At 29.8% G+C, this 17,117-nt stretch overlaps 1 protein-coding gene across 1 annotated transcript in view; it reads right to left on the bottom strand.

Annotated features, from left to right (window-relative positions):
* Positions 1-17,117, bottom strand: part of LOC134721113 (ATP-dependent RNA helicase DDX1-like) — a 161,175-nt gene that overhangs the window by 18,515 nt on the left and 125,543 nt on the right. The window contains exon 21 of the mRNA XM_063583867.1: positions 346-492. Within this exon, the coding sequence (XP_063439937.1) occupies positions 346-492 (147 nt within the window). The remainder of the gene's footprint in view (positions 1-345; positions 493-17,117) is intronic.

The following is a 17,117-nucleotide window of genomic DNA, read 5'->3' as shown; positions in this document are numbered from 1 at the left end:
ATTTGACAACCTTCTCAAGAACAAAATGGTAATCACAGACAAGCATCTCTAATCTAATACAAGTTTTCCATGCAGATTCTTATAAGATGTATATAATAAGTGCAGGTAATAAAGCTATAATCTTATTTCTATAGATCATGATTAATGTCAGAAATTGAAATTGCAACATTTGTTGTGTTTTAAACAATACCAAAGTTCTAAATGAACAGTTGTGTTGTTGTTGCTGACTAAGAAAAAAAATAATCGTTGAAATAATTAGTGTGTGCAATCTTTCTTTTTTTCAATGGCTAAAGAGCTGATTTTTTATGGCTTCATCAAATTCTTAGTTTATATTGGATAATTGACCTCTGCCTCTGTCTCCAAGATATCTTTCAAGGTTATCACAATCAACCTTTGTCCTACAGAAAATAATGGCAGCATCCATGTTGTGTTCATCAATGGCTGTAACAACATATTCTCCCTTCAGTATCTTTATAGCTTCTGAGAGGGTTTCTAAAAGAAAAAGAGGATACATAATGTTTAAAAAAACCAACCCAAGAATGTACATGCTAAATTGTAAATTAAAAAATGTTTTGACAAGTCTTTGTGATAAGGATCTACCTGTAATTATATAAAGAAAACTTGTTATTATCAATGAACTACAGAAAATGTTAAGGTCAAGTGACTCCTGTCAGACAGACTGCAAGACAACTTTACACTTGATAAAATATACTGACTGTTGAAGAGGTTAAAGTCATAAGAAACGAGTGACCGGTGAAAAATAATGTTCTTCCAATTCTTGAACCGATGCAATACAAACATCATAAACTTAGTCTTCTGTGCTCGAATTTATCATTTTTTTCGTGTAAATTACGTATAATTGTCATTTTTTTTTCAATCGGTCAGTGTTGTTGTAAAAATATGGCAGGTAATTAAAGTTCGTGTTTTGAAGCCGAAGTTTAACGATTGTCACCTGTTTGTCAACAATTGACGAAAAATAAACAAAAAAGCAAGTAAATTGAGCACGTGTTTAACATGTAAATTCAGATAATAGTTTATTTTAAGGACATCGATGCGTATTGTGGTCACCGGATTTTTACGAGATGGGTCACTCTGAGGTCACCTTGCATACGGAAAATATGTCGGGGGAATTGCTTGATTGAAATAAAGTAAATTTCTTCTAAATATGAATAAATTAAAGAATTTTCTTCAGAAAAAAGTATATGTACATAAATTTTATAATGAAAACTATCCATTGAGTTATTAAAATCATATGCATTATTTTTTTTTGATTTGAGGTTTCTTATGACTTTAAAGTGCAGTGAACTTTTTCCTGTAGATTTCAACCATACATCTTAAATACTATATATATATCCATATAAGAATTCATATGTCATGCATTCTGTAAACAAGTAAGGCAATCTAACACCATCCATCTTTTTTTATCATATTTTTCACTTTTACTTCTGAAACTAAAACCTGTGGAATACACAAAGTGAGTATTCTACTTTCCATTTATACCTGGCAGTAGAACTAAGTTGTAATTAATGTACACATAATCAGGTATATTCTCTTTGGTTATACATTGAGAAAGCAACATCACAACATTTATAATTTCTTTGATATTAAGGTGGTACCCAACAATTTCACTAAAATTAATTTGGCTCGTTTAATTTTATCTTAAATTTGGACAAAGTATTAACTTCAACCCTTTGACATAAATATAAAAAATTCAAAAAATTTGAACCAACCTTTTATCAGAAAAATTACACTGGTTATATAGCAGTTTGACAAACACTAATTTTGATTATTGAAAAGCTTAATATTCCCTTCACAACAGAACGTAATTAAAACGTTCAGCTGATTTTACAGAGTTATCTCCCTGTAGTGTTAGGTACCACCTTAAAGATGATAGAATGGGGTGAATTCTTGGTCATATTTACATATGATATGTAACTGAAATATCAAGGTTCATCAAGCCTTGTTAATCAACAGATAAAGAAGATCTCTCCATAATTCAAAGCTATCATATATCCCCATTCTAAACTGTCAACTAAGTTATATTAATGAGTTGTCCACTATTTTAGTAGTGCTTTAGTAATTAAGGGTTTTATAAAAATCTGACGTCCGAGTATCATTTAAATTCTTATCTGTAGCTGATTACTGTTCACGCAGAAATTATTGTGCGAAGTTTTTATCTATGCAAATAGGTGAGTATTACAATAATAAGAACTCACGGTCAATATTTCTGTTACATATAAACAAATGCAGATTTTCCTGAAATAGCAATATTTATTTTTCGTTTTCAATAGATTTGACTAATTTTGATCTCTTATAAGTGGAGAGTTACTTCCCATCTAGCAGAATAGATTACTGCCAGAGTTACTTCCCATCTAGCAGAATAAATTACTGCCAGAACCAAACAATATGTGCAATAACCCTGAAAAATGACCATATAAGGAGATATCTATTTTTAATAAAATTTTATCTACTTATATCAAATTTATTATCTTTTGGCAAAATATAGAATTATTAAAAACTCTTATAATAGTTGGTCTCATTGGGGTCTAAGTGTGACACGGGATTACTGATTTTTTTGTTAGCGTGACACGTGAAAGTAAAAAAAAATATATTGTGGCGTGAAAACGGGAAATGAGGGATTGTGGGATCCGGGAAATGACAAAAAAATGAGAACTGCTTACTTACATAGTGTAAGCTGGATACGGAATCTGACAAAACAGTAAGCGGGACCTGATAATTGATATAACACATCATTAACATCATCTGGTAGATGATAGAACAGACAATTTTGTACTTTACCAATGTTTTCTTCCACTATCAGACGCATAATCAAATAATTGCATTAGATGTATGTTTCAGTATGATACTTTATTTTGATTGGCTAAGTGCACATCACATGTTATTCCTTAAGCAATTGCATTACTCAATAAAACTTTTCATTCATGATAAAACATGGTCCCACAATAAAGTGCACAGGTGAATTAAATAAAACAACAATAAAATTCAAGTTTTCATGATTATAGCTTAAAAATATAATTATAAGTATTGAATGCTTCTTTTTGTAACTTCATAGGGTTGTAAAAATTTGACCGTGCACACATTTTTAGAATTTTACGCGCTTCATACAAAATATACTTCGGTCAACGCTTTTACACCCTTAAAAAAACAGGATATTTAGCAAACTATCTGTAACCTATTAGTTATAAAATACATATCTCTGAGAAATAAAGTGGCTAAAGTCAATCTGTTTTAAGACACAGGAAAAGCCACATTTTATGTTTTACAAGATTCTACTGTTATAAAACCCAATGACAGATTTCCATCATTCATTGATACAAATTTAAATTTTGTTTTATAAACACAAATATTTTGATGTAAAAACACGACAAAATAGTAGCATATTTAAAAAAAAGTGTTTTCTTTAAAAGTGATATAATGCTCAACCCAAAATACTTAAAATTCAAGTTTCGGCTGAGCATCAATATCAATGAGTAATATACATTTGAATATACAGATGATGCTAGCATATAACTTTATAAAGGGACATAACTCAAGAACTATAAAAGTGAAGCCAAAATTTCAACTTAAACTGAATTTAGTGGTAATCAGCATTATATATATATATCTCATTAAATTTAGTGGAGACAAATTCAGAGAACAGAAACAAAAAAATTCAGCAATTTCCATTTGTAAAGGCGTATAACCCTAGAATGGTAATCAAAGTACTTGCAAAGATTGTTTTAATTTATCAGTGGAAATAAATTGAATATTGCATTGTATAAAAAAAATGGTTGTAGTTGATTCTACCATTCTGGACAAAGAAAGATAACTCCAATTTTTGAAAAAGATTATTTTCATTTATATTTTTAGAACAGCTATTTTTCCTTTTGTAACTCTTAAACTGTAAAAGTGATGCCACCAAAATTCAAACATAACCTGTGTTATGTTGTAATAAGCATTGTGGATAAGTTTCATAACATTTGGTTGAGGCAAACTTAAGTTAGAGAATGGAAACCATGTTTGGGACATACTGATAGACGTACAGGTAGACAAGGGAAGAACTTAATGCCTCCTCCACTCAAACGGGGCAAAAAAAGTCTAGGAATTTAGGTAGGAATTAAATTAAGTTTTGGTTATTTTGCTTGATCTTCATTTTCAGGTAATCCCCAACAATTTTGACATGAATCTCGGCAAAAAGTTACCATAGGTATTTTGAGGCATATAGGAAGAAAAACACTAAAAACAGATTTTTTTATTTTACGCCTATAACTGGTTGTATTCACTATCAATATAAGTTCTCATAAACTATTTGTCCTAGTTTGTATCACCTGAATACATTGTATAATATTACAGCTGCATATTGACAATTCTAATGGTACTTAAACATAAAAGTGATACTTTGAGAGCAGTATAGTATGGGTTAATGGTTCTTATGTAAATCTTGAATCATGTATTCATTATAATTAAAATATCACAAGGATTATTAAATAGATAACACAGATTTTTGAAAACTAAGTCAAAGTTTTTTGCAACAACAGACACAAAATAATTGGGATGCAATTTTTTGAAGTTTTCTGGGATGGAATATCCACAGCTCAATATACCCATGATTTAAGAAAAATAAAAGGGAGATAATTCAAAACAAGACAGATGAACCACATTGCTCCACAAGGTGTTTTAAAGTGAGAGCTTAAGCTGTAGAAACCATTTTTGTACCTATGCACAGGGGAAACTCAGTTGAACAGTGACTCCAGCTGATTACTATATAACAGGTCGGATTCCAACTTATCAATGTGGTCCTTTTAACATTTTAAATCAAGCTGACCTGAGTTACAAGAAATTGGTAAATTTAAGATTTTGGTTGTTGAATTCTACAAAAGTGACCATTATTAAAAGAAATTTGAACACAGATAAGCATTCATTGCTATAAACCATCCGTTCAACTTAATATAAAGATAAGAAGATGTGGTATGAGTGCCAATTAGACAATCAGAGACCAAATGATGTTCAAGTTAACAACTTTAGGTCACTATATATTGCCTTCAACAATTAGCAAAGCTCATACAACATATTCTGCTATAATCCCAGTTGTCACTGTACTCAAGAAAGCCAGAAGTGTGAATATTTAACAATGAAATTGACAATTCTTCAGCACATTATTTGGTTCTAATTTAAAAATAATTGAATTTTTAAAACCTTGAAAAGTTGAGTAAAGGAAACTAGAAACAAATATTCATTTTGTCAAAAACAGAATCTCTATAATTCTGCTAATTGGTAATTTCAGTTTAAAACCACTTCCTATTTAGTTCCTAATTAAACAAGATTTGTTTATGATGATATCACAATTCTTTTGGCTCAGGGAACAAATATCATTATTTCCAACCTTATAGAAATACCATGCAATATGTGGCCTCATTAAAATAAACTTCCAAGATTAGGTTCAGATGTTATCATGTAATATTTTGTACTTTTCAATTAAAAGTCAAATAACTTTCCGCAGTTATGAATTAACTGAAACAAATACATTGCAACAGAAATCAAACCAATTTTCTTGTAATTAAAGAGTTCAATGAAAACATTCTTTCAGGATAATTCAACAACTATTACAGGAAGTTACTATTGGTGCAAGATCTGCTCACACTTCTAAAGCACCTGTATTCAACCCTTGTGTTCATATTGGTCAATATTTGGTTTTCTGTATAATGTTTTGTTATTGTTTTTTCTTTGGAAATAGTGCCACTAGTGGTGTCTTAACAATTGGACTTTGTATCTATGTATAAATGTTAAAACCAATAATGGCCAGGAGTTACTATTAGACTCAATTCAAATATACTCAATTTGCAGTTGATATTAAACCTGGTATATGACAAAACTGATCTTGATAACATAGTTGTTCACTCACTGATTTTTCAACAAAAGTACATTCATGTGTGTTAGGACAGCAAAAGTACATGTGTGTGGACACTAAAAGAACATACATGTGTGTGGACACCCAAAGTACATGTGTGTGGACACCAAAAGAACATATATGTGCGTGGACACCAAAAGAACATACATGTGTGTAGACACGAAAAGTACATACATATGTGTGGACACCAAATGTACATACATGTGTGTGGACACCAAAAGTACATACATGTGTGTGGACACCAAATGCTGTGAACCAACTTTTTAGTTGATACATTTATTTAAAATGGCCCTTTCCTGGCAATCTATTTTTACTTTGTTGAAAAATCCAACAGCAAAACTCAAAGTTTGACATTCTTGCAACAGTTCAAAGTTGTGAAAATCACAATAATAAGTTGATTGAATACAATATACTATAATTAGTAGAGGTTTATTTGCATATAATGAGTAGGTTGAAATATATTTAGGCTTTTTACATTGACCTTTATTTTCAATAATATTTTCTTTATTAATAAGCTGGTTAATTCTGCTAAGATTATGTAACTTTGGAATTGTTTTGTAATAAAATTCTTAAAACAATCTATAATGAAATGACAAAATTTCCAGCAAACTGAATACCAATGGAAAATTGGATTTATCATTTCAAAAATGAATTTTATGACCAACATTTTGAAATAAATTCTTCCATAATAAAAAATTAAATGTGCATTACAAGCAGCGGTGAAGATTCTCTTTTAGTACATGAACATAGTTTCACTAATAACTGCTATATGCTCACAATAAACTCTCTGTAATATCTTACTTTACTTCATTAAAAGATAATAACCAAAGAACAAATTACCAAACCATTGAAACTAATGCACACTTTAAAGTTTTCTACTAAAAAACATCAAAACAACAAAAAAGCTTGTAAAATTGAACAGAAATAGCAGGTACATCAAGTTCATATTTCATTCCAAACAGCTGTACTTTTTATGGCCACACACAATATTTTAACCAAATTTTTTGTTCTTTTAGGTGTTTATAAAGCATGTTTTTACAGAAACATGTATTTTGCTTACTAAAATTAGATATGTACTTTATCATAATCACAGGTTTTTACAATCTTCACAGAAGGTCTCCAAGTTCTGAAGCATTCTAAGCACAGAAATTGTAATGGGTGCTTTCCACAACCTTTCTAATGTGTTATTTAAGAGGATTCTGCGAGATAAGGCTTTCCATATTCCTGCTAAAAAAAGGAGCCTCTAGTTGGCCTTTGTTTAAGTCTAGTATATTTTTGAATTTTAGTTCATTTTTGTGTTTTAAAGTTAATTTTGACGTCCATTATAACTGAACTATAAAACATGTTTATGTACGGGCCAGCTGAGGACCACCTCTGGGTGCAGGATTTTCTAAATGCATTGAAGACCAAGAAATTGGTGGCCTTTCAGCTGCTATCTGCTCTTTGGTTGGGTTGTTGTCTCTTTGACATATTCCCCATTTCCATTCTCAATTTTACTCTATAAATATCAGATTATAAATATAGTTAAACAAGAACCAAAAAACTCTAAACAGAGCATGTCTGATTTTTTATGTTTTTAGTTTTTTTTTATGACTGTGTATTTATTTTTTTCAGCAATGACCCAAGGACCATCACCAAGGACAGTCATTTATTGAAAGAATGACATCACTGACATTTTGTTATAGTAGTGAACAGTGCACTCCCATTAACGTTGAAGTTTTGACCTTTAAAATTAATACTTTTGTTAATGCATTTAATGCAATCAGTATAAATGCAATCATCGTCAGGTGATCGATAGCTTAAAATTATATTTCATTTATGGATGAAAAATGATTTTATAAATATAACTTGAGCTAGGTAATTGCAACTTAGATGCTCTTTTCATTTGTATTATGGAAACTCCCTTTTGAAAATGTCACAGTTTTCTAATTAAAAAACTAGGTCATCATAACCTACTCATGTTAAATACACATTCATATGAAATACTCTCTGCCTTAATAACATTGTTAACTTCTAACCATTCCTTTAGCATATCAATATAAGGTTGATTATTACATGTATAACCTATGACATATATCATGACAAAATTGGGAAGATTAAAGAAATCCTGAATGAATTTTAACAAATGCAGTTAATTTTAAGGATTCTAAAAGTAGATAAAAGTAACTGAAATTATTCAACAAGTTTGTACATAATGTTATGTCTATGTATGGTAGTATGTGTTTTGTAGTTCAGTTGTGAGAGTTGTGTCCCTTTGTATAATGTTGCATATTTGTCATGTGATGTTATCTGCCTCTTATAAATAAACGTGCTATGAAAATAGATGTGTTTTTGTTGCTCTTAAGTATAAATGTCCCGCTATGTACGTAATATGGTAGAGGACACTGGTCCTCCACCATGTAACAGACTTGGGGAATGGCTCTGGTAGCAAGGATAGAGGTGATTATATATGGACAGATAAAAGCACATCTACTTCCATTTTCATTTTATTCAGACAAAAATGATGTCACAAACAGAAATACAAAATACTGGTAAAAGGGGAACAACTCTCTCTTAAACACATAAACATACACTGACCATACACACTGATATATACAAATACACAATATTTAGCATTGAAAGATGATTTGTTGCTCCTATATTAAAATCTATATGATGTTAATGAGAGTTTATGTGCCATATAATACCAAATAAGACAACAATCACCTTGTTCAAAAGCGTATATAATTTATATGTCTCAAGTTTAGAAGGATAAATCTACAAATCAGTGCTTAAAATAACCAGATGCTCCGCAGGGCGTAGCTTTATACGACCGCAGAGGTTGAACCCTGAACAGTTGGGGCAAGTATGGACACAACATTCAAGCTGGATTCCGCTCTAAATTTGGATTGTGATTAAATAGTTGACACAGCATAGGTTTCTGACACAGAATGAATGTATTCAAATGAACTTAAAATTTTTGTTTTCTCTTAGAGCAATTCACTTTGCTGTTGATTATTAATCCTCTCAAAAAAATGTTTGAAGAAATTTTCTTTTTATTTATGAAATTTCAAATGAGAAAAATTGAACCCAATTTTTTAATCACATCCCCCTTTCCCTTATTCCAAAACTAATTTCAATTAAAATATTCTAATGGAGTTTGCAACAATTACTACTCATTTAAATACATCATAAAATATTAAGATGTAAAAAAACTGCTTGTTATCACTGAATGGTAAAGATTATTTAAATTTATCAGTTGGTAGTAAAATTAATTAAAAAAAAAATTGCTATTTCACAATATTGTGAAATTAGATATTTCTTGCCATTGCACAATACTGTGCAATTGAAAAGACTTGCTATTGCACAATACTTAATATAATAATTTTAGATCCTGATTTGGACCAACTTGAAAACTGGGCCCATAATCAAAAATCCAAGTACATGTTTAGATTCAGCATATCAAAGAGGCCCAAGAATTTAATTTTTGTTAAAATCAAACTTAGTTTAATTTTGGACCCTTTGCACTTTAATTTAGACCAATTTTAAAACTGGACCAAAAATTAAGAATCTACATACACAGTTAGATTTGGCTTATCAAAGAATCCCAATTATTCAATTTTTGATGAAATCAAACAATGTTTAATTTTGGACCTCGATTTGGGCCAACTTGAAAACTGGGCCAATTATCAAAAATCTAAGTACATTTTTAGATTCAGCATATCAAAGAACCCCAAGGTTTCAATTTTTGTTAAAATCAAACTAAGTTTAATTTTGGACCCTTTGGACCTTAATGTAGACCAATTTGAAAATGGGACCAAAAATTAAGAATCTACATACACAGTTAGATTCGGCATATTAAAGAACCCCAATTATTCAATTTTGATGAAATCAAACAAAGTTAAATTTTGGACCCTTTGAGCCCCTTTTTCCTTAACTGTTGGGACCAAAACTCCCAAAATCAATACCAACCTTCCTTTTATAGTCATAAACCTTGTGTTAAAATTTCATAGATTTCTATTTACTTATACTAAGGCTATGGTGCGAAAACCAAGAAAAATGCTTATTTGGGTCCCTTTTTGGCCCCTAATTCCTAAACTGTTGGGACTGAAACTCCCAAAATCAATACCAACCTTCCTTTTGTGGTCATAAACATTGTGTTTAAATTTCATTGATTTCTATTTACTTTAACTAAAGTTATTGTGCGAAAACCAAGAATAATGCTTATTTGGGCCCTTTTTTGGCCCCTTATTCCTAAACTGTTGAAACCAAAACTCCCAAAATCAATCCCAACCTTTCTTTTGTGGTCATAAACCTTGTGTCAAAATTTCATAGATTTCTATTAACTAAAACTAAAGTTATAGTGCTAAAACCAAGAAAATGCTTATTTGGGCCCTTTTTGGCCCCTTATTCCTAAAATGTTGGGACCAAAACTCCCAAAATCAATACCAGCCTTCCTCTGATGGTCATAAACCTTGTGTTAAATTTTCATAGATTTCTATTTACTTTTACTAAAGTTAGAGTGCGAAAACTAAAAGTATTCGGACGACGACGACGACGACGACGACGACGACGCCAACGTGATAGCAATATACGACGAAATTTTTTTCAAAATTTGGGGTCGTATAAAAATCTACTGACCAAAACAATAATCAAATGTGAATTGTACTGTAATAATATTTATCTTAACCACTGATTAACATGCAACAAGCTGTCAACAATCACACAAACACTGATAGAATTCATGGTAATAGACATTACTGTCTGACCAGTATTCTAATAAAGTTAACCCATAGAATATACACTTCTAACAAGTCGGAACAACCTATTTTATCAAGAAAGGTTATAAAGTAAAGCAATCATATATATTGAACTGTTTTTGCTATGTTTTGTCATGTTTTTTTTTTAATCTTCAGTCTTTTGTGAATTTGAAACTGCCAATAATTTAACTTACAAATGTGTTATATTAAGTTTAGCTTAATTTATACAATTAAATCCTGTTTATAAATTACTGTTTAATATAAATAACACTAACCAAATAGAATTATCCCGCTCTGACAGAAACAAATAGCTTCAGAAAGGTCATTTAGTGCAGCTTTAATTCAAAATAGCTAAATTTAGGGTTTTTATAGTTGGTCTTTATTAGGGTATAATATTATAAATTGTTTGGTTAGAGAATTTCATCTTTTGCTTGATATGTATAATTTCAGCAAATTTTGTGTTTTGAAATTGTCATATCACAGAAAAACTTTATGAGAGCTCTAGTTATATAAAATAAGGATAGGTTGTAAGTTTGCTAGTAAGACAAATATCCACCGGGGACAAAAGGACAATGATGTTCGCAAATACAAGTTGTTGTGCTCGTCCCTCAACAATGAGCAAAACCCATACTGCACAAGTAGCAAGCCAAAAAATCTCCATTTTTCTTGCTTGTTCTAATTTAAGTCTAAAAGATGATGTTAAATATAAACTAATGATCAGAAGTAAACATATGATTAATTAAAAAAATATTATTCATAATTAATCCAGGAAAATATTGGAATCAAAAATAGAAACAGTCAAGAATATTACTGTTTTTGTACTACTTTTTTTTTTGGAAAACAATAATCCTAACAGAAGGAGAGCAAAACAAATTCAAAGCTAATATGATGGTATTTAGTCATGCAAGTGGACCTTAATTTGCCAAATATCTACGTAATAATGGTCTCTGGTGAATATTTGTCGTATTGACAATCATACCACATCTTCTTATCTTATATAATCCAATATATTTGTTTGATTTTCTCCACATATTTGTTACTTAAAACTATTAAGATTAGAACTAACTGAACTAAACAGAGAAACGGTATGTTTACCAAGGATTCGCTATTCTATTTTTCCAATAAACTGTTTGATAATAAATAATCTATTTTATCTAAGTAAAACAAAATTACCAGAAAACATACAAGAACAATCTAATTTCCTGAAATGAAACGAAAATCTACTAATGACTTCAAATTAAAAATAATTTCAAAGTCATCAAATTTCCGTGACTGTATCTTTTGTCATGAACAAACTCATCATATAACAGTAAGATCTGAAGCATATTCTAATAATGATGTGATTGACAAATTTCCGGTTTGTAAATACTAATTAAGGTTCATTAATTTACCTATCCCTCTGATCATACTAATTAGGTAGATATCAGACACAAACCTGATATTGTAATCAACAACGTGACTATAGTCGTCAAAAGACTTGTCATTATCTCATCATTATGAACGAGCCCTTTTTAAAAGAAATGGTAATATAATTGCACAGTAATGATATGGATTCAAATATAGACAAGTTCAACCTTGGTATGAACGAGCATTTTAAAACAGAAATGGTAATATAATTGCATGGTAATGTTATGGATACAAATATAGACAAGTTCAACCTTGGTATGAACGAGCATTTTAAAACAGAAATGGTAATATAATTGCATGGTAATGTTAAGGATACAAATATAGACAAGTATACAACCTTGGTTTACCCGACCTTAGTTCAGGGTGTTGTTGTGTTTATATTTTGTTCTTAAATCAAAAGTTCAAAACATTTTAATTACCAATCACCTGATATTTTTGCAATGTCACTCAGAGCCATTTGAAGTTATAAAGCTTGAGTTAAGGATAAGTATCAAGGAAATATATATGATTAAAAAGCAACTCTTATAGATCAGATAAATCTTCTAATTGCCTATTCCTTATTGTCTATATGAGTATGTACAAAAAGTCTTGAAATTACTGTTCAAGTTCTTTTGAAAAATTTAAAGCCTCATTTGTTTGACATTCAGACATGTTTGAACCCTTACAATTTGTGGTTATGTTCAAAAATCAGATCGTTAGTTTTCTCATTTAAGTTGTTGTACAATTTATTATGTTGCAATCTTTTATATAGCTTTTCCTATGCTGTTTGTAGTTTGAACATTGTTGAAGGCCATATAAGTGATACATATAGTTGCTATTTTGCAACAAAGTCATTTTGTCTCTGGAGGATAGTTGTTTCATAGACAATGGTACCACATCTTCTTATCCCAGTCATGACATATATAATGCTCCTATAACTCTATATAAATAAAATCACACTAACAACAATTGATTCAATCTTTAAATTCACAATACTCAAAGGAACAATTTGTATCTAATCACAATACCCTAAACAATGATTCTGAAATTAAAATTTACCACAAAAAAATATTACAAAGCTCAAGTGGACAATAAATCTAAAGAATATCATTATTAATGCTAACATCTTATAAATTGGGGAAAGATATATTCACTATGATTTCATATAAATCATATCAGAGCAAATACACTAGATTCTCAATAGTTTTTTCCCCATCAGAAACAAATACATCATTGTTTTAAAAGATTTGAGGACTAAATAACACATAAGGGAAATATTAATTTTAACTGTTAAAAAGTTCACAATACATCTAAATAAAAATTTTAAGAACTTATTTTTTTACAGCAGATAACCTATCCTGTTTCTGCTATTAAATATTTTGCATGGAATTTACCAAGAAGCTGTTTTGAAGCATAATGTTCTGTCTAAGTGCATTATATTCAGATTCTCACAAAATGTTTCAAGTTGATTGGACTTCAACTTCATCAAACACTACCTTGTCCAAATTTTTTAATCTGAAGCAGAACAGAGGACTAATAGACTAAACAGATAAATGGACAAATGGACCCACAGACTAGAAAACATGCCCCTCTAGCTACTTTCGTAATAATTCACAAAATGTTACTGCTCGACTTTATATTTCAAATAAAAGAAAACCTCTTTGTCTGTCACTTTTATTGAAATAAACTTCTCTATGTAGTATCTTAAACAGACTTCATTAATTAAATTGTTGAAACATATGTTTATATGCAGTTAACTTAAATCATTTTTGACTCCTCCAATCCTAGTTTTAAAACTGGCAAATTGCAGATAAATCTTTGACTTTTCACAATTAATTGCTGCACTGAGGACAGACAAACTGACTGAGCAATGCTCCAATTTATAATTAAAACTTTAAATTGATTTTTTTCTATTTTAAAAACCAGATCAACTTATTTATTGTCTTTGCTTGTTATCATCAGTAAAACAAGTGATGAGATTTTCCACTAACAGATTAGAGACACAAAAACTTTTGTCTAAATAAAAAAAAATAATGCATACATTGTTTTCAATGTCTATTGCTGTCTAAAACAAGCTGAATGTAAGAGCAGTTTTCTATTGAGTTCAGTAGTTTGGGCAATTCTTCTTTCATTTTCTTTTTCAATTTACATATACTGTATTTAGCAAAATGATTAACCTCTCTTATGTTAATTATAAAATAAGAAAATGTGGTATGATTGCCATTGACACAACACACCACCAGAGATGAAAGAAACTGAAGGTGAGGAAAATACAGCCTTTAACAATCAGCAAAACCCATTCTGCATAGCAAGCTATAAAAGGCCCCGAAATAACAAATGCAAAACTATTCAAAAGAGAAAATTATTTGAAGAGGGCCAATGGCCAAAACGTCTTAAAAAATTGGTTTATTGATACAATTATAGAAAATTAACAGCCAAATTGAAGTATAAAACAATTCAAAAATAAGATATACAGCAACTATCATTTACAACCACTGAATTACAGGTTACTGACTTAATTGTTACTTATACGATAATATACTTTATTCCACTACCATGTTTCCAATGTCAATGGATAGACTTTTCAATTTTTCCATATAATTTATAACAACTTCATTAGATATGAAAAAGTCTGTTATTATTGAAAAACTTTCTGTTGATCATCTTCTAAAAGTACAAATGTAGTTGGTACAGGTTATAAAAATTATCATAATATCAATATTAACTGTAGCATTAAAAACTCAAAACTTCATGACCACTGTGAACTATGATTATGTTTTTCTTCTTTGACAGTTTTCATAAGCACACTTACAATAAATTCATCAAATGAAGCACAAAAACTTCAATATATTATTTATTAATCAAATGAGTTATGCAAAAGTTGACATGGCTTCCAATGCATATCTAGATGTTCTGCATCCTCCAATCTGCACTGATATTTCATTATACATATATATGTTTAATGAATAATTAGCCATTATTAGAAAAATATTTAATTGGTTGTTGGTTGCTTTAAACGTTCAGTGGCAAATATTTATTCTAAGAATATAAACAGGATTGTTTTCAATGCACAGTTGTAGTTTTATAACGATTTTAAGCAAATATTGCCACTCCAATCAGTGGCAGGGGGTGTTTAATGCTACTCAAATCAGTGGCAGGGGGTGTTTTAACTATAACGATTTTAAGCAAATAATGCCACTCAAATCAGTGGCAGGGGGTGTTTTAACTACTGTGACTTTGAGACCAAGAACAGCAATAGTTTAAGTGTTGTTTCTTTGTACTAGACATTGTCAAGTTCATGTGCAAATCTGACATATCTAAAATAGATTTATGTTGCTTAAATTCTTTGAATGCATTTAAATGACTATCCAAGACCTCTTTTAAAACAATTGTCCGCTATAATTGTAGAAAAAAATAAAATCTTCCATGATTTATGATAAATGTTATAATATATGGTAAATATCCAGAAATGTACTCTTAAAAATACTTTAGTAGACAGTAAAATATAGGCTTCTGTGCTAAAACATGGAACTTTTATGCATACATGTCATAAAATGCAATAAAACATAATTATACTATTTCAATCAAGCTATTATTCATATTGACAGTAAACATGAGAAAAAAATACTGTAGACATGCAGGCATGAAATGACTGTGAATAAAATATACAGGTCTATCTGAACTTCATGCTTATATAATGATCAAATTACCAATGATATATAACTGAGACTACTATAACACAGAGATTGGTCACTCTCGATTTCCCTATTAAACCGGCTACACTCAAAAAAGCTAGCTGCGTTAATTTAACGTAGTTTCGTATTTTACCGTTAGCAGACGACATGTAATTGTTCAATTAAAAATGAATAATACAAAGCAAAATATTATTTTCAATGCTGTCATTATTATTCCTATTATTATATGAATATTATTATGATTATCCTACTTTAATAATTATTATATTATAATAGTTTATAATAATAAATGTATTTTAATAGTTTTTCATAATAAACATGTTTTAAAAGTTTTTAAAATAAGCTATGCGACTATGATTGAGAATGGATTGTTAATTCTCATAAATCCGACAAACGAAGTTGTTGAAACAGGTCCCGTTTATTTCATCCAATCAAGGAATCATATAAACAATCCCCCGATCAAATATACAAATGTTTTACCTGTTTTACCTACCTGTAAAAACAGGTGCATTTGTGAATTGGCTGGTATATAGTTTTGATACACGTATACACGTGTACACGTGCTAACTAAAAATGGAATTCAGATATATAAATCTCATTATCGAAACTATTTAATAATTTTTTTAAATTTTCATGAATGATTGAAAAAAAATGGAAAAAGGCTTCTGTTTTTGTTTTTCCAAATAAAGGTTAATTACGGCCATATAGTGTTATAGTAGTCTCAGATTTGATATTGTATTAAAAATACGATATTAAATAATTAATACGTAATAAATTGTATGTCATGTATCGGAGTTAATTATTTGATTGTTTCATAATGGGTTTCTATTAAATATACACCTGTCTCGGAGACATAATGTCAGTGCGACATGTATATTCGGCTTGAATTATCCGATGGTCAGGTAAATCACAACCTGTTAAAATGAGTTTTATTTGACACCTGGTACACACGAAGTAGTTACACCACAGGTTTTCACACTCCTTCCGAAAATATTATTTACAAATTATAGAATTAAATAATAAATATTGTTTGACAAATATCGTTTATCATGATCGACTTTGTCTTATATTTATAATTTGTATAGATCATTAAAAAATGATTACTTTCTGGGTTCATTATTAATTTGGCTTGTATTGGGTTGATTTTTTATGATTGTCTGTAAATTGTTTTCTAATTGTGTTTTTTCGAAATACTATGAGCTTGCATTCAGTTGTTTTTATGATTGTCGGTAAATTTATGGTTTCTCCTTTTCACGGATTGTGTATTTAGTTAGGACTTAATTTACACTTAATGATCATTTAATAGAAAATTGCAATACAAGTCTCACTTTTGACCTCGAATATAAAGGGATTAACCATATTGTAAGCGTAATGTACATGTTTCCCTTC

This window comes from Mytilus trossulus, chromosome 6 (assembly GCF_036588685.1).
Source record: "Mytilus trossulus isolate FHL-02 chromosome 6, PNRI_Mtr1.1.1.hap1, whole genome shotgun sequence".
Lineage (NCBI taxonomy): Eukaryota > Metazoa > Mollusca > Bivalvia > Mytilida > Mytilidae > Mytilus > Mytilus trossulus.
Note: the sequence above shows the minus strand (reverse complement) of the source record. Positions and strands in the feature narration are given on the sequence as shown.